Here is a 21,867-nt window from a genome sequence, read left to right as displayed (position 1 = left end):
TTGACTCAGATGGAGTTTTTTAGTCAGATCCCGATGCAGTCATGTGCATAGCTACAGATTTCTATGCATCATCCCTTCTTTGAGCACATCCTTGTAGCAGAGGACACCGATGATGCCAGGCAGGTCATATGGCAGTGTATTCCTATGTTGGTGAAACCTGATGTGAGGCTCTCTCTTGATGCACCTTTCACCAGCCTAGAGTTTAAGTCTGCGCTTCTTACTCTTTACAAGGGAAAGTGCCGAAGTCCAGATGGACTTACATCCTCGTTTTTCTTGACCTTTTGAGATATGATTGTGGATCACATTACCTCAGCCCTGCAGGATGTTTGGGACTCCGGTGAGATGCCTGACTCACTTATAGAGGGTCTCATGCATCTAATCCCAAAAGCAGGGTGTAGAAATTTAGTGTTAGAGTGGAGGCCTATCACTTTATTGGGCACTTGCTATAAACTCCTGGCGAAAGCAACCAGCTTGCGTTTGCATCCCATACTTCGTGATCTTATTCATGATACGCAGGTAGGATTTGTTCATTGTAGAAGCATTTTGATAATATATTCTCTTTTTGGGAAGCTTCGGAGTGGACCATGCATAGTGGACAAACGATAGCCATTCTTCTCCTGGACTTTGAAAAAGCATATGACAAGGTAGATTGGGATTTCTTGGATGGAACCCTTCTTCATTTTTGGTTTTCAGATGTATGGATCAGAGGGGTTTCATCTTTGTACAGATCAGCCCATGGCCAAGTACTTATAGGAGGGGTCAGGGGAGATAGATTTCAGATTTCTAGGTCAGTCCACTAGGGGTGCACTCTTGCCTCCTTTCTTTTTCTTTTTGTGGTTGAGGCTATGAGCATTTTTCTCAGTTCTCGAGTTGACATTCTTGGGATCAGATTACCGCTCAGACAGGTGTGAGGAGATGGTGAGTGAGAGAGTAAGAGAGAGTGAGAGCTGGAAGCTGAAAGCTTAGTTGCAATAGAAGAGTGTGAGAGTACAACACAATGAGAGAAAGATAAGGTTTTGTCCTAGTGACAAAACCTTAGTAGTCACTAACCATAGTTAGTGAACTAACTGCGGTTAGGGGGAAAAACCTCTTAAAGAGGGAAAAGTGCCCCTAACTAGCTTATTATATTACATTGGTCACTGCTGAATTATATCTATAATTCTAACACCCCCCTGCAGTGCCAATGTCATGTACAAGGCTGATCAATCACCAAACGGATATAAGTTCAGGGCACTGCGAAATGCCTCAAACTTTTCACGTGGTAGTGCTTTGGTGAAAATATCTGCAATGTTGTCATGTGTGGACACAAAGATCATACTGATCTCTCCTGCATGCAACTTCTCTCTGCGTAGTGATAGTGAACCTCAATGTGCTTCGTGCGAGCATGAAACACTGGATTCTTTGCCACTGCAATGGCACTCTGACTATCAGTGAGAATTGGAGAAGGACCCTCCAAAGACAGATGAAGATCAGCAAATAGACGTCGCAGCCAGACACATTCAACTGTTGCTGTGAAAGCTGCCCTGTACTCAGCTTCACATGATGAGGTAGCCACTGTAGATTGTTTCTTGCTCAGCCAAGAAATGCAAAGCCCCGGCTCCATGGGAGTGGCTATGGGCTTACACTCATGCATGTTAAATCTGTCCAAGAGTTTCTGAACATACTTGGACTGAGACATAACAGTGCCACGTCTCTCATGAGAGAACTGGATCCCCAAATAAAAGTGAAGCAGCCCCAAATCTGACATGTCAAAGTTGGTCTGCAAATCAGCTTTGAAATCTGCAATTTTTTCTTCATTGGACCCTGTGAGTAGTAAGTCATCGACATAAAGAAGGATGACTTAAATTTCCCCCCCATGCATCTTGATGTAAAGGGTGCTCTCAGTAGGACTATTGTGCAGCCCCTTGCTGGTCAAAAAGGCACGTATCTTGGCATACCATGCACGAGGGGCCTGTTTCAGCCCGTATAAAGCTTTGTTGAGCCTGCATACTTGAAGTGCATTTGCTGTAATTTCAAAGCCCGGAGGTTGTTTGACATACACCTCTTCCAGCAAGTCCCCATTTAAGAAGGCTGTTTTTATGTCCAACTGATGAACATTCCACTCAAAATGTGCAGCCATTGCAATAACTGATCGGATGGTGGTCATCTGGGATGTAGGAGCGAATGTCTCCTCATAATCTATGCCCTTTTTCTGAGCATAGCCTTTAGCAACCAGCCTTGCCTTATATCTGTCAATGGAGCCATCTGGCTTCCGTTTGACCTTGAAAACCCATCGTGTGCCAATGGCATGTTTACCCTGTGGCAAGTCTACAACATCCCAAGTCTGATTTTTTGCAATGGACTGCAACTCATCGTGCATGGCATTCATCCAATGCACATTATCCTTTGCCTCTTCGAATGTGGCAGGCTCCTCCTCATCAAGGAGAGTACCTGCATATGCTGATTCCACTGAATTAGCACCTTCCATGTGCCTTGTTGCACTGCGAGTCCTGCCAGATAACAGAGCATCAATTTTACTCTCTCTGAGAGTCTGTAACAGCCAGTTTGGGACTGTTTTTGCTGCATGTATGTCTGCAATTTCTTGCTGCACCACCTGTTCTACTGCCTGTGGAGGGGGCAAGACATCCTGTGGCGGAACTGAAGCATCTAGAGGTTGCTGTAAATTCTGATTTGCATCAGAAAAATCAGCAGGGGAACCCAAGGCAATGGGTAGCAACCCCTCAAAGACATCCTCTGAAGACGAAGGCATTTGAAATTCAGCCTGAGTGTGAGCTGAATTTTCAGAAAATATCACATCTCTACTTACTATGATCTTGCGTGTAGCAGGATTGTAGAGACGGTACCCCTTGCTTTCTGCACTGTATCCAACAAATATGCATTTGATGTCTTTATCTGACAACTTGTGCCTAAATTCAATTGGCACATGTGCATAAGCAAGGCATCCAAAGACTCGGAAGTGATCCACTGAAGGCTTCTTGTCATTCCAGACCTCATAAGGAGTTTTTGTTTTTAAAGCCTTAGTGGGAGCCCGATTCAAAATGTAATTGGCACACATCAAACCCTTTAGCCAGAATTTATGAGGCATGTGTTTGCTTTTCAGCATACATCTGTCCATCTCCATGAGGGTTCTATTTTTCCTCTCAGCTTTGCCATTTTGTTGAGGGGTCAGCCTGACTGTGAGCTGATGCACAATACCCTTGCCTTTCAGAAAAGCATCAAATTTTGCAGACAAGTATTCCCCACCTCTATCTGTGCGTAATGTCTGTATCTTGAGTCCGGTCTCATTTTCAACCATGGCTGAAAAGTGTTTAAACACCGTGAACACTTCAGATTTCTGTTTCAGCCCATAAACCCAAGTAAAATTGGAGTAATCATCAATAAATGTAACGAAGTAGAGATGACCACCCAACGATGGAGTCCTCATGGGACCACAGACATCACTGTGAAGGGGAATCTATGCATCTTACCTAAAATGCACCCTTCACAGGCATGTGGAGGAGGTATCTCAAGAGGTGGCAATGCATCAACCATGGAAAACTTCTGAAGTGTCATCAAGCTGTTGTAATGCATGTGGTCATATCTGGCATGCCATAATTCTGCATTCTGCATGGCAGCTGTAGGGGTAGAAACTGCAAGAGCATGGGCTGCTCTTTTCTCAAAAATATCAAGCTGAAAAAGCCCACGCAGCAGAGTACCAGATAACCTTAAGGCATAGTCAGCTTCCCTGTCTCGGACAGCACATTTGTCATCCTCAAAGATGACCTGAAATCCCCCTCTGTTAAGAGTGGACACTGAAAGGAGATTTTTGGTTATGCCAGGCACATATAAGACATCTGCAAGTCTGAAAATTGAGCCATCAATGGCAGTGAGCTCAACCTCTCCTATGCCACGTACTGAATATGATGAGTTGTTGGCACAACTGACTTTCTTACCAACGGGAGGTGGATGCAAGGAAGTAAAAGGACACTTCCTAGAAGTGATGTGCTTGGATGCACCGCTGTCAAAATACCATGTGTTCAGTGTTTCATTAACACTGAAAGCAGATGCATCTGTAGAAGAGTCATAACTGCAAGTAAAAAATGCATATGTATCATCACTGCAAGTGGCTGTACTATCCCGAGCATCTGGAACAGCCAACCTAGAATCTGAAATGCAAGATAAAAAGGCATAATCCTGTCCAACAAAGTTGGCTGCAGCATCCCCACTGTCAGATGCATGAGGAGCTGAATCTGAAACAGCCATACCTGAGCTGTTTTTCTTTTCTTTTGCAAGCCTTTTCTTGCATTCTGCTATGTGATGACATGGCTTTTTGCAATAGTGACAAAAACCCTTCTTCTTGGGCTTACTTGCATCATTTTTAGCCTTTTGTGAAGGCTGTCCTGACCCACTGGAAGGCTGATTTACTGATGTCTTTGCCTGTCCCTTTGTTTTTGATTTAAATTTTGAGAGCATGGCTTGTTCACCTGCACGTGAAGCCAAATTTTTCCTGGTCTGCTCTTCCTGAAGCAAAAGTCCTATCAACTCATGAAAAGTGAGAGGATTTGCACCCCCCCTCAATGATAAGTTCAGCGAGGTATGAAAGCTGAGATAAGACTCAGGAAGAGAATTCAGAGTGGTTGTAATCATCTCTGAATCAGGAATAATTTCATCTATGTTTAACAATTGCTCTCTGAGATCTTGTAGCTTTGTGAGGTGGACTGACATGGAGTCACCTTCTTCCATATGTGTATTACTCAACTCTCTTTTCAAGAAAGATACCCTTGCATCATTCCGAGCTGCATACATGCTTTCCAAAATATCCCACACTGCCCTGGAGGTCTTACACGACTGGATATGCGGAATGACAAATCTTTTTACTGAAAGAGAGATGCATGACAAAGCTAAGGCATCCCGTGAATCCCATCTCTTCTGCTCTGGAGTAGTGACTGTAGCTGCACCACCAACTTGTCCTGCCGCTGCACCCTGTGCACGACCTCTTCCACCTCCTTGCTGGGGAGGGGTAGCAGGTGCAATATCTGCTGGTCGGATCTCATTCCCATTGACATAATCCCACAAATTGCGAGAAATCAGAATATTACGTACCATGAAACTCCAGAGGGAGTAGTTGGTACCATCCAACTTGTCTTCTTGTGAAAGACTACCGAACTGGAACTCATTCTGATTTTGATGGGTCATATCTGAGAAAAAGATTGAAGCAGATACAAAGCTGAATTCCCTTACTGGGAATGAAATGCACAACTCCCAAAAAACACAGCCAAGTACGGGCTGTAAATGCAGCTTAGATTTCTGTACTTGCACTGTTAGAAATCTGTCCAAGCATCAAAAACTCTCCAAAATCTGCCAAAAGTGTTTCAAACACTCCAAGAAAGGCAGTATGAACTAAATACTCCAAAAATTGCTCTCCCAACACAAAAGCCCCAATTTGTGGCTTGAAATTGCAACCAGAAAGGAGCAAAATTGCTAAAAGCCCCAAATCCGCAATTTCTGAACAAAAGCCCCAAATTTCAGACTAGATTTGCAGATCTGTCTGCAAAAGCCCCAAATTTTAGACAAAATCTGCAAATTTTTTTTTTTGGCTCCAGATGTTGCTCCGAAACTACACAATGATTGCAATGTCTGCAACATACAAAATGCCCCAAATGTACTCCCAGAATACTGAGCCAAACAATGGCTGTCTGCAAAATTTGCCTGCCAAAGATCACCTGCTAGTTCTCTTGTACGAAACCAAGGGGCTACCTGCTGTACGAAAGCAGATTCAATACGGAATCACTGTACTGAAAACAGTACGGAAGTGCCGTACAGTTGGTACGGCACTATACGGATGGTACGGTTGGTACGGCGAGCAGGTACGACGACATGTACTGTACGGCAAGCAGGTACGTAGGCAGGTACTGTACGACGGCGAAGTAGTACACAGTACAGGAAAATAACCTATACGAAAACAGGTACGGATACCTGTTGGACAGAATGTACGTGCAGGTACGGTCAACTACAGCGAGCTGTACGGTGGAACTGTACGGGAGCTGTACGGAACTGTACAGCTAACCGTACAGTCTGGCAACGATGTACGGTGAGCAGGTCTGCAAGGCGTTGTACGGACGACGATGGAGTACGGAACTGTACGGGAGCAGAGCTGTACGGCGAGTTGATCTGTACGGCGCAACTGTATGGCAGGATTCCGTACAGTCGTACGGACTGTACGGACGAGAGGTCGCAGGCTGTAGCTAGAGCTGAACGGAAAGGTTGGAGCTGGAGGCAAAGAGTAGGAGCTGAAGGTAGCGCTCTGATACCAAATGTGAGGAGATGGTGAGTGAGAGAGAGCAAGAGAGAGTGAACTAGAAGCTTGGAAGCTGAAAGCTTAGTTGCAATAGAAGAGTGTGAGAGTACAACACAATGAGAGAAAGATAAGGTTTTGTCCTAGTGACAAAACCTTAGTAGTCACTAACCATAGTTAGTAAACTAACTGCGGTTAGGGGGAAAAACCTCTTAAAGAGGCAAAAGTGCCCCTAACTAGCTTATTATATTACATTGGTCACTGCTGAATTATATCTATAATTCTAACAACAGGAAGAATACTTCATCGATTACGAACTAGCAGATGCCACGGCTATTTTCTGGAAGGCCTCCCATTAGACCCTCACCTCTTTCAGGACATGAGGCTATGAGCATTTTTCTCAGTTCTCGAGCTTACATTCTTGGGCTCAGATTACCGCTTAGACAGGAAGAATACCTCATCGATTACGAGCTAGCAGATGCCACTGCTATTTTCTGGAAGGCCTCCATTAGACCCTCACCTCTTTCAGGCCAGCCTTGGACTTATTTTGTTTGGCAGCAGGTGCTCACATTAATTGGAACAAATCTAATGGCTTTTGGATTAGTGATGATGACACTCCAGTCTCGGGGGCTGATTTGGGCTTCACTTGGACCTAGAGGGGTGTGTCAGTCAGGTACTCAAGGTGCCAGGTCGGTTTGGGTATCTCTTTTTCGTATTAGTTTGCTCTGGTGTTGGATAGTATCAGGAGAAAACTTCTTTATGGAATTCAGCCAGATTAGACCTTGCATCCAAGGTTGTGGTTGTCAACCAGGTTCTGTTGGCCACGGCTTGGTATGTTTGCTCTTGTTGGTGTAGCTCCAAGGATTGCATCACTCAACTCATAAGGCCTAAAAGGAATTTTTTATGGAGTGGGCTAGATGGCACAACAGACACTATTGCCAAGGTGGCTTGGGAGACCTTGATTCTTTTCATGCAGGAAGGGGGTCTCAACATCATAGACCCAGATTTGCAATGCAAGGCCCTGCTTTGCAAGTTTATAATTAGAGTTTCCAGGGAAGGAGCCTTGGAAAAATTTATTCGTTTAGGGCATTCAGACTTGTAGACCCTCCTCAGGTGGAGTTTGGATTGATAGCACTAGATGGATTTTCACCTCAGCCCGTCTCAGATCTCCGTCCTCCCCGCTTTTGGTTGCTATTTTGAAAGCTTTAGAAGTACCCTTCAGAGAGTTACTCCCTCCTCTCTGGAAGAGATCGACAGGAAACCTATTATGTGGAATGATTGCATACTAGATGAGCATGGTATGCAACTTGGTTTATCTCATTATATGCAGTGGTCCAAGTGGGAGTGGCCCAGTTGCTTCTGTCGGCTCTTGGAAAGCCTTCAAAAGGCTTCAAGAAGATCATCATCAGGATCATAGGCTATGTGGAACAGGGCAAGGACTCTGCTTGGCATATAGATCCGAGCCCCCGTCTTTATATTTTGGGCTCATGGAGGTTGTGGCTCTATGGAGGAGTCCCCATAAAGTATGTTCAATGGGACCTCGGAGAGTGGGAATGGATTAGGAGTCTTTCTTTCTTTGGTTACATGGTCAGTAATGCCAGAAGGTTCCAGATCGGTTGTAGAGGTTGTAGATCTTCGAGAGACCCTCATTGGGAGGGCTATCAGGTTTCAGTTGACTTGCAGAGATGTTTTTGGAGAAGGATCTGGAAATCATGAAGAAATAGAAAGATTACTTTATTTTTTTGGCTTTCTATACATAGAGGGATTGCAATGAACAGGTGGGGGTCTAGATTTGGCGCAGATTCCACTTGTTAGAGGTGCTCGTTCGCAAATGAGTCGGTTCATCATTGCTTATGGGACTCAAACATGCGAGAGCCATTTGGATGGGGGCTGCTAGGATTTTTAGCACTTTTTCCCCCTCTTCTTTCTTCATCACGTGGGGATTAGTGGCTTGGCTCTCTTTAGTAGGTCCTAAGATATTCTACAAGTGGCAGGATGCTTCCTGGGCCATTTCTATTCGTCGACGGCACCTAGTTGAGCCTTGCTCTCTAGAGGACGTGCCTATCTTCTGATATAGATAGTGCATGCTGATGTGGATTCTGCTTGGGAGATACTGGGTAGTATTACTGCTTGGCAGACCTAGTGGGCCAGATGCACAGAGGCCATTGATGGATCTCAGGTCCACCCTTTTAATACCTTGGCTAGTATTTGGGCTGATACCATTCACACTTTGATGGCCCGTTGGGTGAGCATGCAAGGGTCCTCTAGGGCAAGCTCTTCGAGGAGGGTTATATTCCTTACGGAATAGAGGGACTCCCCTTTGTTTCTCAGAGACTACATCAAGGTTGAGGTGGCATTTTCAGCCTCAATCTTGGTTGTTGCTCGTCAGAAGAAAGAGAAGAAGAGGCCTACAGATGCTTGGGTTCAGGAGCGCCTTGCTACAGGAAGGGCTCATCAGCAGTCATTGTTGGATGAGAGAGCAGAGTATGTCTTTCATCCAAGAAGTCATTTTGGACTCAGATGGGAGGTAGGGTCAACAAGCAGTTCTTCTCTGCTCTTGGTCCCAGACATAGTAGGGAGAGCGTTTCACAGCTTGTTGACTCAGACAGAGTTTTACAGACACATTCAGATACCGTCTTGCAAGTAGCTACAGATTTCTATGCCTCCCTTCTTACAACATATCCTAAGTTAATCTCGTCTTGTGGGATCGACTCAGGTGACACATCTAGGCTCTTCTGAAAGGGGGGAAGCATGTCCATATGAATATCATGCGTGGAAAACCATGTGGATATACATGCATACCATGTGTTTACCCCGCTCTGTGCTAGTCGTCTAGATGACTCTAAGGCCAGCCTCTGTAGTCTCCAGTTCTCTAGTGAGGTAAGGCCCTAACTTTGTGGACGAATGTCACTGTCTGAAAGATGGCATCAACCTGGAGAGGCGTCATGGTGAACTCTGCCTGTACAATCTCATGTGGGATTGAGGGCTTACTTCGAATCATCCTAGACCCCATAGTCAGCTGTAGCCGCTCAAATCTCCTCTACTCTAGTCCTTGACAAGATGTGAAGTCTCAGGAGAGAAATAGCAAATTGTGATGAAGAGGAATCTTGTATGGAAGGATTTGTTGTTGACGCAGTTGTTTGCACAATAGTTCGAATTCATAGATAGATGTTGATGATGTTGGTGGGGTTGTAGCTGATCCTTGTTGTATTAATGGATGAGATTGGTACTCGTGGGCGGATGGATTGGGTGTTGAGAAGACATGCTTTGGTTTCTTTAGAAACTACTTTGGTGAGATATACTTGATTGCAACAGATACACTGTTAATAAACACAAGTTGTTGGCAATGCTTGGCGTTGTGGTTGCATGTTTCAAATAATAAAGGACAGATGATCTTGTTTTGAATAGGTGCTGACACAGCCTTTATGTGACAACAGGTAGTATTGCTAAGATTTTGCAGTTAATAGACAATGGCCGTGAGGCGCCAGATATACAATTTTGGAGGCGCACAGCTGATCCTGTTCTAGCCCACGATCCATTTTCTTCTCTTTTGTGGCTTGTTTACTGCCTCCCTCTTTCTTTTCCCTCTTCATTGGAGCCCTTCATTTCTTTGGTTCATCTTCTATACCTTGTCTGTTTGACTCAGGTATGCTTTGTGGCTCACACTTTTTTTTTGTCTCAGGAAGCTTTCTTTAAAGATAAAATTGTGATGTTGTTGTTGTTAGAAGTAGGCTGAGCATTCAAAGGCGTCCATGTATGTGCACTACCAAATGTTAAAAAGTGGCTAGAGTATGCTCATTATTCTTAAATGGTATTGACGTCTTTTTTCTTTTTGCTTGACTGCTGCTGCCAAGTATGTCATGATCCCTACTGGCAGCACTTGTGGACTAATCTGCTGAGAGTTTGTTGTTGAGATTTGATGATTTATTTACATATTTTGGAGACACTTGAGGATATATAGCAGGATAGGGAAACATGAGATATTTGTACTTCTGTCTCCGTTGTGGCTAATGATAGCTTCTTGTTCATGGTTTCATGTATATATGCTCGAAAAATTCATTTTTGTTATTTCCTAGATCAGCTACAAACTTCTTCCTGTGTCTTTCCACAAAGATTCTACTTGGTTTGCTTGCATTGCCAACATCCTGTGGATATGTTGTATCAAATTCATGCGAGTTCTGAAGCTCTAAGATATGGTTATAGTTGCTATAATTGAGAAGAGCGTGCACTTCGTCTTTCACCTTCTTTGCATCACAGACTCTGCAAAAGCGCCCCGCACACCACTAGCAGCACACCGTCTCCTCTCAATACAGCTCATGTATGCACGTAACCCAAACCCCTCTGACTCTAGAACAGGTTTTAGATTTCCTTGGATTGAGACATTTGTGGCTCATGAGGTGCAGGACAGAGGACATCATCATGTTGGTTTGAAAACACCCAATTGCAAAGTTGAGAATGAATGGATTTATTGATCTAAAAATGAGCCAGAGCCCTGGCATACCACACATGAGAAGTGATGATTCTTGACTACCTGTCAAGTTTATACAATAACAAAATCTATCTGTTCTTCGTCCTTTGTTCATCCAAATGACTTGGTAGCTGTAGCCGTTTACCACGGTGGAATTGTTGTTCTTGATACTTTCCATGATTCTGTGCATTGAAAAATGGCATTTTGTGTGATTACATGCAGATTATCGCTTTCATGGGAAAATCTCTACTTGTAGACTTGCAGTTATCATCTTCGGCACAAGATTTTGTGCAGGCTGTGATCACAAAACTGGCAGGAGTATCACTCTTTCAGGTATCTGATGAACACAATTGGACAATCCGATCAGGACCAGTTCTGGTACTCATACGCAGGCTCACATTGCCATACCTGCGCCGTTGTGCATTGTTACAGAAGCTACTTTTTGACATTTCTCCTGACTTATCACTTGAAGAGGGCATTAAAAATGAGAAGAGAAAGGCTTATGATTCTGTAACTGTGAGAAAAAATGGTGATTGGATTAGCAATGAGAGTAGGCAAGCGATATCAGATGCTTTTGAAGATTTAAAAGAACTTGAAGAGTTAGAGCAAAACTTCTCTCTTCCTTCGCTGCAAACTATCCTAGAAGATGAAAACAGTCAAGAAACTGTGGTACGATGGTGTCGACACCTCTCAAAGGAGTTTGGACCCAGAAATCTTTCACCCATACCCAGACCAGTGACAGCCACCCCTTTCAAGTTAATGGAGCTACCCAATTTGTATCAAGATTTATTATTGCGGTGAGTTCTATGCTCAATTTCTTTTAAAACTAGTCTTTTCCCCGGTTCTTTCATTTTATTAAGCCATGAGCATCCTCTGTTTAGTTGTTATAAAATTGGAGAATAGTGTGGCATCAGTGCCCTTTTCTGCCGGCTTTTGTCATTCAGATACGTTTTGTGTTCCCAATTAAAGACTAAACTGATGTGTTTCTCTCAGATAAAGTAGCTACAAGGCTCAAGAAGCAATGGGAAAAGGCATATCACCTTGCGGAGAAAAAAAATCAATCACATAAATTTTCATGTTGGAATGGCAAGTTTATTTGTATTTTGATGTTCAGTGAATGGGACATCACCACTATTTTATCGTTGTGTGTTGCTACTCAGAAAACTAAGTTTGCAGGTTTCCACATTCTCCATTTCATACATCTGGATCTGCCCATCAAATCTCCACTGCCACTTAATCCATGGCCCACCACTACTCTCCATGAGACAGGGGAAGCTTCTCAATTGCACAACGTCCCTTTTGGATGTTTTCGGATGAGTTTTTACCAGTTATGGGTTCAGTAGACCATCTCTAGTCCTTGAGCATTAAATCCCCATCATGTTGGAGGTCAACATCTCCTGATGTCACCTAAAGAGAGAGGGCCTTGCTTGTGGGTGTGCCCGCCCAGTGAGAGGCTAGGTTAGATGAGTGAGGGCCAGTGTTGTGGGTGTGCCTGCCCCTCTTGTGAGGTTGGGTAGAGTACGGTTCATGGCATGGGTTGGGGCCTTCTGGGTCTGTTGGCAGGATAGCCCATGCTGGAGGGGTTACTGCCCACGTGCGGGGCTGTTCAGGGCCTTCCTGAGGCCTGCTTTGCTGCCGCATGGCAGCCCCTTCTGAGGTGCCCTGGAGAGGCTCTTGTGGGGGCCAGTTATGGCCACCCTTTGTGGCAGATAGTCCGACCTCCTGGTCGGCTATCTAGTAGAGGTGGAGGTCGTCCACCTAGGCTGGAGGCCAGCCCCTTATAGGGCAGATGGAGGCCAGACCCTAGAGGGCTTGATATAGGGGCCAGAAGGAGCAGGCGGTCATGCAGCAGATTGGGGTCGGCCCCCCTAGTGCTGGGTCGGTTTTCTAGGGCAGGGGGTCGGCTATATGCCCCCCTGCTGGTCGGTCGGTTGAGGCTGGGGCTGACCCTATATATAGGGCCCCCTCCCCTCATTTGTTTTCATCTTTCCATGTGGTTTTTGCCCAGTGATATAGAGCGCTTTTTCTAGGAGATCACTTGTGCAGTCTCTCTCCCTTTCTCTCCCTCGTACTCCCTGTGTGTATTTCTTTGCTGAGTGCTCTCTCTCACCCATAGTGTGTGTCTATTCCGCTGCGCACTCTCACATGGTATCAGAGCACAGATTGGCTCAAGATCCTAGAGGGGTGGAGAGGACGTAGAGCCAGCAAGCTGTGCGAAGCTATAGGCCAGGAGTGTGATACCTGCGTGGAGGATTTGCGAGGGAGACACGACCTCTTTTAGGTCAAGAGGGCGTGGTACAGAGGCTGCTGTTTTCAGTCGGAAACCTCTTTTTTTTCCACCGTCTCCTCCTTCCTTGTATAGATCTATGCAGACCAGCAGTGTGTGGTGCTCGAGGCGAGACTGATGGAGCAGTGGACTGTTGGGGAGTGTCGAGATTGAGGCGCCTAGTAAATCAGAGGCTCTCAGCCTGAGCAGATCTAGAGGTGGGACAAGAGGGTGGAGTTGCTGCAGATTTCCTTCTCCAATGACCTTGACAGCCCCTTCACTTCTCTTCTTGCCTCTATCTCTTTCTCTCAGTATTCCTCCCATCCACTCTCTGTATTCTCTCCCACATGGCTACCCTAGAAGAGATGGCAGAGAACAAGACGAGAATTCCAGTGTTGCCCACGTTCCTGGTTGACCGGCAGTTGGATGGGCTCAATTACAGTGTCTGGCGGGTGATGATGGAGTCTGTGTTATAGTCATACAATCTGGCAGATTTCATCCTGATAGGTGTTGCCCAACCACATCCCCTTAAGAAAGACTTTGGCATCCTGGAGCAGAAGCAGGCTGAGACCCTATCCCAACTCAGGGACTGTGTCATGGGACCGTGTCAATGCCAGGTTCAGATAATTTATATCTCTTAACTGTACTCCTCAAGTGATTAATCACGTGAAGCACATGACAGTGGCCAAAAGTATATGGGAGCATTTGGCGTCCATATATAATCGAACCTCTCCCATAAAAAGGGTCTCACTGGAGGTCTAGATGCAGTTGTTGGATCCCAAGAAGTCGTCATCAATGCGGGACCACAGCAACAAGTTACAGAAACTTCAGCAGAAGATCCTCTAGGCGGGGAAACAGATTTCAACCGAGCACATGGCCATTACTCTCCTGTCCCAGTTATCCTTTCAGTACGGGGTCTTCTATTCATCCTTGATCACCAGTGGTAGGGTGAATGAGTTGACTTGGGAGGAATTGGTCCCCATGGTGCTTGACCAGGAGGAGTGCTTCGTTGATTGTACCTATGACAGTCAGCCTGAGGGCAGAATGCAGTTGACAACTGAGGAACGAGAAGCTCTGAAGGCATCCCGCACATGTAACCGATGCGACGAAAAAGGTCATTATTGGCGTCAGTGTCCCCAACGGAACGCTGAGGGGTCCAGTAACCAATTGGCCAATAGTGTTATTGCTGCAACGACGTTACTCATTGCCTTCTAGGAGAACGGGCTAGGCGTTGCTAGCAAGCTTTCCGGCTCCAGATGGAGGATTGCTTTCTTGTTTGTGGCAGCATGACCTGCCGAGCAGGTGCAACGGGAGGGGTCATTTATCGAGGCAGGCTTTCAGGTATGACCTCGAGCCACACGGAGTTGTTCCCACTAACTCAGGTGGCAATTTGTTATCTGTATGTATTTTGTTTGGACATTGTGACCTGCCAGATTTAGAGGGGGTCTCCTAGTGTTTTGCTGCAGCTATTGTCTGATGTTGTTGGAGATCCGGATGGGTTAGTAGATTGCCAGTGCGGGAACCCAGACACAATTGATTGATCCTTGTGAGTTGTTATGATCTTCAATACATCTCGAGCCGTCATGCACTAGGAGCAGTTCACGTTTAATGGGTCACCTGTTGAGATAGTTTCGTCATACACGTATCTTGGGGTTGTCTTCTCCGGACCCATCTTCACACCGAGACCCGCGACGCAGGCCCGCTTGATCAAGGGATACTCTTCATTGGCCAGACTAGAGAGGCAGTGCTTCTGCTCGCACTTTCAGGATCCACGGACTAAGGGGCTGCTTTTTGACTCCTTGTTTCGCCCGGCGAGGATGTATGGCAGCCCTTGCTAGGGGCCAGACTTGTTGGATATGGAGTGGGCTTGTGTGGAGCGGCTACAGGTTCTCATGCTATCACGGATGATTTGCGGTAAGCCATCCATTCCTCCCTAGGTCATTTAGGTTGAGTTTGCATCGTTCCCATTACAGCTAGATGCGGCATTTCAGGTCATCACGTATCTGTATCGAGTCAGGGAGTACGAGGATTACACTTTTGGACGCAGCAGACTATCATGGCTAGCATTGTCCTCCTTTATGGCGCTTTGAGCAGGAGGTGACCAGAGATTCTGGTCACGCACATAGAGATGGTTTGAGCGACTGGGGCTCCACATAGGTAGACTCCCTCCCTTCCCGTACACTATGGACGCTCTGTTCTCCCCCTTCCTATCACACGAGGTCAACCAGGTCATCCGTGAGGATCTCTTATAGCTACACACATTCCGGACTTGGTTGGGACCGAGCGAGCTTCCAGTGAAGCTCAACTTCTACAGAGATCACTGCTTGCATATCGCAAAGGAGGGTTTCATTGACCCATCAGGATACACGCAGATCCGCTTACCCCAGTCAGTGAGAATCTCTGTATCGGGTCTCTTCACATAGACTTCGTATCGAGAGCGGCAGAGCGGAGGGCCTACCCAAGGAGAGGCGCATATGCACATTATGTGACATACAGGAGGTTGAGATGGAGGAGCACTTCATCTTCAGGTGTCTAGTTTACTATGAGATACGAGGGCGTTTCTACTGCCTCTTCAGAGATAGCTCTCGGGTTTTGTCCCGATTCCTCTCCTATCTAGACCAGAGATGCTTGGCGGCCTTCATCCATGAGGCAGTCAGGCACCGCGAGAGGCTACTTCGATCACGGAGATAGGAGCAGACTTCTTCCTTGGCAGATCCATCTCAGAGCTCTATCACGGAGTTCTTCCTGCTAGATCACACGGACCCCCTCGATACGAGGCCTGGACATGATCGTGACCCAGAGTCAGTGACTCGACAACTCAGACAGAGGGTTGACGCACATATTACACTTGGTCTGTTCAAAGTGGAGCTCGGACGACAGGGGTTACTGTAGCCCTTGTTAGGCGTAGAGATGTGACCAGGAGATGTCATAGGGCCACACCCGTGAGCAGTCGACATCAAGGTGGGTGAGGCAATGGAGGCATGAAATCGATAATAAAGTGATGTCGTGATGATGATGATGATGATGAGATTGATATGTAGTTCACTACTGACATGACTATGTTATACTTAGTACTATCATTTTGCATTTTTTTGCCTTTTGCATTGGTGTGGATGCTCATTTAGTAGCTCCATTCTCACAACTTGTTTGTACTAGGATTTTCACAGTCTCATAGACCCATCGGTCTTCCGTAGCACAAGGCAGGCCCTGCCAGCTAGCTTTTTGGATTCAGATGGAGGATTGCTTGCTTGTTTGTGGGAGCATGACTTGCCGATCAGGTGCATCAAGCAGGGAGTCATTTATCGAGGCAAGTTTGCAAGTAGGAACTGGAGCAAGGAGTTGCAAGGAGGAGTTGTTCCCGTTGACTCAGGTGGCAGCTACCAATTTGTACTCTGTTTGGACCTTATGACCTAGCAGATCAAAAGGGGGTCTCCTAGTGTTCCGTTGTAGCTATTGTCTGATATCTAGATGGGTCATTAAATTGCTAGTGGGGGAACCCAGGCATAGTTGATTGATCCTTGTGAGCTATTATATGCCTGTTGTCATTGGAGCAGTGAAGTTTGTCGATCTAGCGATCGTGTACCAGTTTGGACTTGAGAGGGGGCTTGAGAGGAGGCTATCTAGCTCTGTGATACATGTGCTCATGCAGGGAAGTGGACCTTGCACCGGTGGGAGTATCAGTTGGATTATTGTTCCAGTACCGTCTGTTGGAGTCATGTTTTAGTACTAGTAGTAGGATTGTTGTACCAGATGATCCAGTGTACCATTATCAAAGCGGAGGAGTGTTCCTAGCATTTGTGGCATGATAGCAAAAGTTCTCAGTTTCCAGTGATTGTGCTGAGCCAAGAGGGGCCTTCTTCCAAAGTACCTGTGGCGGTCTTCAGCGGTGGAGTATCACACAATGGATTCCTCCATTCATTCCAGCTCCCTGGCATCTCTGTTCCATCTTGGAGCTGAGAGGGGGTGTTAGAGGTCTAACATCTCCTAATGTCACCTAGAGAGAGATGGCCTTGCTTGTGGGTGTGCCCGCCTAGTGAGTGAGGCTAGGGTAGATGAGTGAGGGCCTATGTTGTGGGTGTGTCCACCCCCCATGAGGATAGACTAGGGTAGGTATTGCGTGGTCCTCCTTGGACCCATGCTGGTTCACATGCTCTCCCATGGCAGCCCTTGTGTAGGCATACTTTGCTGCACATTGTGGAGGCCTAGAGGCTAGAGGGAGGCGTGTCAGTCGGCCCATGTGGCACAGTATTTGCAGGTCGGCGGGAGGTTAGAGGGCACAACTCCTCATATAGGCTGGTGCAGCTCCTTTTGGAAGGCTAGGGTCAGTCGCCCCTACATCCTTGCCTGTCGGTTTGCAGGCCCATGCTTTGGGGCCTTGTGTTGCCCTATATAGAGGGCTGTAGGGGTCGGCCCAAATTAGCAGGCTGGTCGATCCTTCTCCTTGCTGGCCGACTAGGAGGATGGGGGGCTATATATAGGCCCCCCCACTTGTGTTTGCTTATCTCATTTTGGTGCCTAGTGGAGGAGCATAGCCAGCCCAATGTAGCACCTCAGGAGCAGGGTTGTGGAGCAGTCCATCCATTCCTTGTGCCTCCGGTTGTGGTGGTTGTTGAGCTCTCCTGCGGCCTGTTTGTTCAGAGGTTTTCCCCCCGTTGTAGCGGGGTTTTCGCAGAGATCACTTGCGTTTCTCTTGTGCCTCTCTCTCCTTTCTCTCCTTCTCATTGTGGGGGGTGTGAGGCGTGCTCTCTTTCTCTCTCTCTCTCTCTCTCTCTCTCTCTCTCTCTCTCTCTCCCGTTCTTTTCCGCCGCACTTCTCGCACATGTATGTATATTTTGTGGATTTTTATGCACATGTGAGTGTGTGTTTATACCATGGTCTACACACAAAAGGTTGAGCACCATTAGAAGATGGGCATGTCATAGTAGCTAGTTTGTGCTGTTTGTGATGGAGTTGATGGTTTTAATCTTGTGTGACACTATCATGTGGATTCTATTTAGATTTATGTAGAAAGTGATTACATAGAATGTTTGCTTTCTTGTCAATAGAGGGTTCAGATGACCAAACATAAATAATACCATCTGGAGAGGTATTTAGACACGTTAAGAGGATTATAAACAAACGACCCTTCCCTAGTTCCTTTCTGATGCATATCTTGTTGCTTCCCTTTACCACAGATGATAGCTTATTCAAGGATCAAATTCCCTAACATTGAAGGAAAAAATATAGCCTTACTTTAAGAAGCTCTTTTAGATCAAAGAAAGTCAACTTCATGATATTGCTAAGTGGCCTGATTTTCGCTTCTTTAGGAACACACAAGGAAAGAACAGCTTTTGGCTTTGCACAGGGTGTCATGGGGATTTTTCTGAAGTTTGGCAAAATTCTTTTCTTCATTGCAGGTACATAAAAGAGTGTTGTCCTGTTTGCTCAAGTGTACCCGAACAACCTGCCCTATGCCTTCTTTGTGGAATGCTTTGTTGTGCTCTTAGTCGGCGTTCATGCTGCAGGTATTACTTTTGTTACCTTCACTTCAATCCTGTATGAGAAAAAGGTAAAATCCAACATGTTCTTTGAGTCTACTCAAGTGACTATGATATTCGATTTCATGGTGAACATTTTTTGTTGAACATCGGGCCTTAAGATAGTAAAGGTTGCTTACCACATTGATTAAAATTTCTAGGCTGTAATCCTATACGGCTTTTTGTGTTGAATGCTAATACTTCAAGGCTTGTTGGTTTGATGCACGAGATTCTATTTCACAACCAAGTTTACTTTTAAAACTTTGAAAAAGGATCTCTTTGTTTTGTTTTAAAGATACTTGTTGCTGGGATAGAATGGGCTTTTCCTGTACAGCTAGTAGACTGAAACATTTTGGAGCTTCGACTAAAATTGTAAAAGCTTTGAAACCCGACTTTATACGTTCTTTGTCCTAGAATTTGTGAAAAAACAACCTACATAGATATGTGGAGAATGTTTAAAAAACAAGCTTTGTCAACCTGGATTTCATACATTTTGATTACCCCTGCTCTAGTCAACTCAGCCCGCCATCTGCTCAAGTCCCATGTCCAATACCAGTCAGCTGCAACTAATGTACTGGCATTGCTAGAACAGTCAACATTTGGGGCTTTTGTGTCTATTCACAGCACATTGCAATAAGATTGGACTGGTACAGTGAACATTTGGCATTTTCCTGCATTTTGGCATAGTTGCCCTCTTCAAATTTGGGGCTTTTGACAAATTTTCTGTCTATTGCGTTGGGAGTGCCTGATTGTGAAGAACCGGATTCTTTGAGAATGCGAATGTGTGCAATGCATGCAGAATTTGAATGCCAATTGGCCCTCCAATGGGGAAGAGTGCCCTCGTGAGAGTACTTGTTTCTCTTTTTGACCTACATGCAAGGTGGAAGAGAGATGGCGGATGAATGCAAGGTGGTAGAGAGAATGCTATGTGATATTCACAATGAAGGGTGATACCCTTTCATTAATAATCACTCAAGTTCCATCTTCCCACTTACACCTACCCTTATCCTATGACCCATGCATCTACCATTCAATGCACCTTAATGCCCTTCCTATTGCCCCGAGGACCTAGACACGTGTGTGCACATTTTTATTAATAGAATAAATATCACATGTCCAAATTCGATGCCGTCTGAAGCAGTGGCTCTTGCTCAACTAGTTCTACCTACTTAGATGATCCACTGCCATAATAAATCGGTCGGTGTCCATCATAAATACAAATACATGCTACACCATTGGCGTATAATATCTAATAATGCTTTGATGTCTACTAATCACGGATTAGTGATTTCTCTCGTCATGACATTGATAAGGTCTTGTTGTCTTTTTTTACACATTTGGCTTGTCAGAAATGAGCGCTTTTACTCCCGTTGCTTTGCATTGGCCTTTGTGCCCTAGTGATTTTTCTTTTCAGGTACCTAGAACCACTTAGTGGGCAGATTCATGCATTTGGCTCAGATTTTTGTGGACATTGTAGTCACATTTGCAAATATTTATTGTCATATTTTGGCTAACATTTGCAGAAATTTGCAGTTAGTTTTTTGTGAGCAGCAAGCTCATTTGTAGTGGAAGCCTTGAGGCTTGGGCAGTTGCATTTGTACAAAGTCACATTTGTTTATTTTGGGGAAAACGCAATGGCAAGCAATTATTTGCTTGGGATGATCTATGTAGAGGATAAGCTTGATGCCACCAAATATCCTATGTGGCCGTGGTGGGCCTACTAGTTGTTTGCCAATTATGTTGCAAGAACAGATGTGAGGCATGTGTCTTAGGCATTTGCTGTCACCATATCCATCAATTATGAGATTTATTGTTCCTTGTATCAGGCCTTGTAGGACAACAAAGGTAGTATGGGACCAATTGGCATTTCTATATTGGATAAGGAATGAGACTAGAGTTGCCTTTTTGTGTAAGCAGTTGGACAATGTTAAGATGGCAGAAGGGGACAGCATGGATGGCTACTTGACCAAGATCAAGGACTATACAGAGTAGCTCATTAATTTCGATGAGATTGTGCCGGATCCTTTGATTGTGTCTACTAAGCTGAGTTTAAGTTGTAATTCTCTCTTTGATTCAATTACTAATCTATAAGCGTGACTTGCAGAAGTCATTTGCTATGTCAGATCTTGGTCCTTTGCATTATTATCTAGGCATTCGATTTGCTAGCAGTGAGGGGGTATTATTTTGATGTCTCAATCCAAGTACATTGGACAGCTTTTGCAACGTTTTCAGTCTGGGGATTGCGAGCCAGTATCCACACCATTAGAGCCTAGTTTTGATAATGACAGTGGTGCATGTGATATCACTCTCTATCAACAAGCAGTTGGCTGTTTGATATATTTATGCCATACCAGGATAGATCTTTAGTATGCCCTTCTCTACAAGGTCAATTCTTCACTTATCATGAATGGATTCACTAATAGTGATTGGGCTGGCTGTTCTGACACCCGTGCGTCACACAGTGGCAACTTTTTTATACTTGGTACTTCATGAATCTCTTGGTTCAGCCAGAAGTAGACTACAGCTCTACTGCCAGCTGTGAGGCTGAGTATAGAGTAGCTTTCACAGCTACAGTGGAGTATGTTGGCTCCAAAAGTTACGTGCAGATATTCATGTATGTCGGACAGCTCCCACCGTCATCTTTACTAACAGTTAGAGTGCTTTGGCTGTTGCACGGAATCCAGTGTTCCATGCCCGCACAAAGCATATATCACTATGTCAAAGAGAGATTGTCAACACGTGATATACAATTGTCTTATGTTCCCACGGAAGACAACTTGGCATATCTCTTTACGAAAGCTCTTTCTCGACCAAGTTTGAAGCTTTCCGGCAAGCTTTGAACTTGGTACCTTTTGAAACTTGATTTGTTATGCTCTGTACATTCATAGGTTGCTATATCCATATAGGATGAACATGTGCAACCATGACATTAGTCTTCAAGTATTCTGAGATGTATCGAGGATACTTCAGCCCATACCATGGAGGGGGGTTTGTAGGCCTTCCCATGGGCTATCCATTGGTACCTTCGGTTCCCTTGTATGTGCCCAGTTAGGATAGTTAGGGCACTTATGACATGTGCCACTCAGTACACTAGGTACTACTAGGACACCCTGTCATAGGGTTTCTTTACTATGTGTACTTTGTACCTTTCTTTCATTATTACAACATCCCTTCAGTTTCAGCTCGTTAGCTTGCACCTTCTCCACTTCCATCACTTGCACTTGTCTACATGTGCTTTCTCTCAGAGGCCCACAAGGCCTACCGAAGGCACTAATACCTCTCTCTCTCTCTCTCTCTCTCTCCCCCCCCCCCCCCCCCCCCCTCCCCCTCCCCCCTAGGTCTC

The 21,867-nt window shown here is 45.3% G+C and overlaps 1 protein-coding gene across 2 annotated transcripts in view; it reads left to right on the top strand.

Moving 5' to 3' along the window:
- PRT6 (proteolysis 6) overlaps positions 1-21,867 on the top strand; it is a 71,087-nt gene that overhangs the window by 30,994 nt on the left and 18,226 nt on the right. For both annotated transcript variants that reach the window (XM_087389575.1, XM_087389576.1), the window contains exons 11-13: positions 9,712-9,920; positions 10,965-11,539; positions 18,405-18,512. In XM_087389575.1, the coding sequence (XP_087245701.1) occupies positions 9,712-9,920; positions 10,965-11,539; positions 18,405-18,512 (892 nt within the window). The remainder of the gene's footprint in view (positions 1-9,711; positions 9,921-10,964; positions 11,540-18,404; positions 18,513-21,867) is intronic.

This window comes from Dipteris shenzhenensis, chromosome 18, assembly GCF_047967505.1.
Source record: "Dipteris shenzhenensis isolate YYH24624 ecotype China chromosome 18, Dip_SZ_1.0, whole genome shotgun sequence".
NCBI classification, from domain to species: Eukaryota; Viridiplantae; Streptophyta; class Polypodiopsida; order Gleicheniales; family Dipteridaceae; genus Dipteris; species Dipteris shenzhenensis.
Note: the sequence above shows the minus strand (reverse complement) of the source record. Positions and strands in the feature narration are given on the sequence as shown.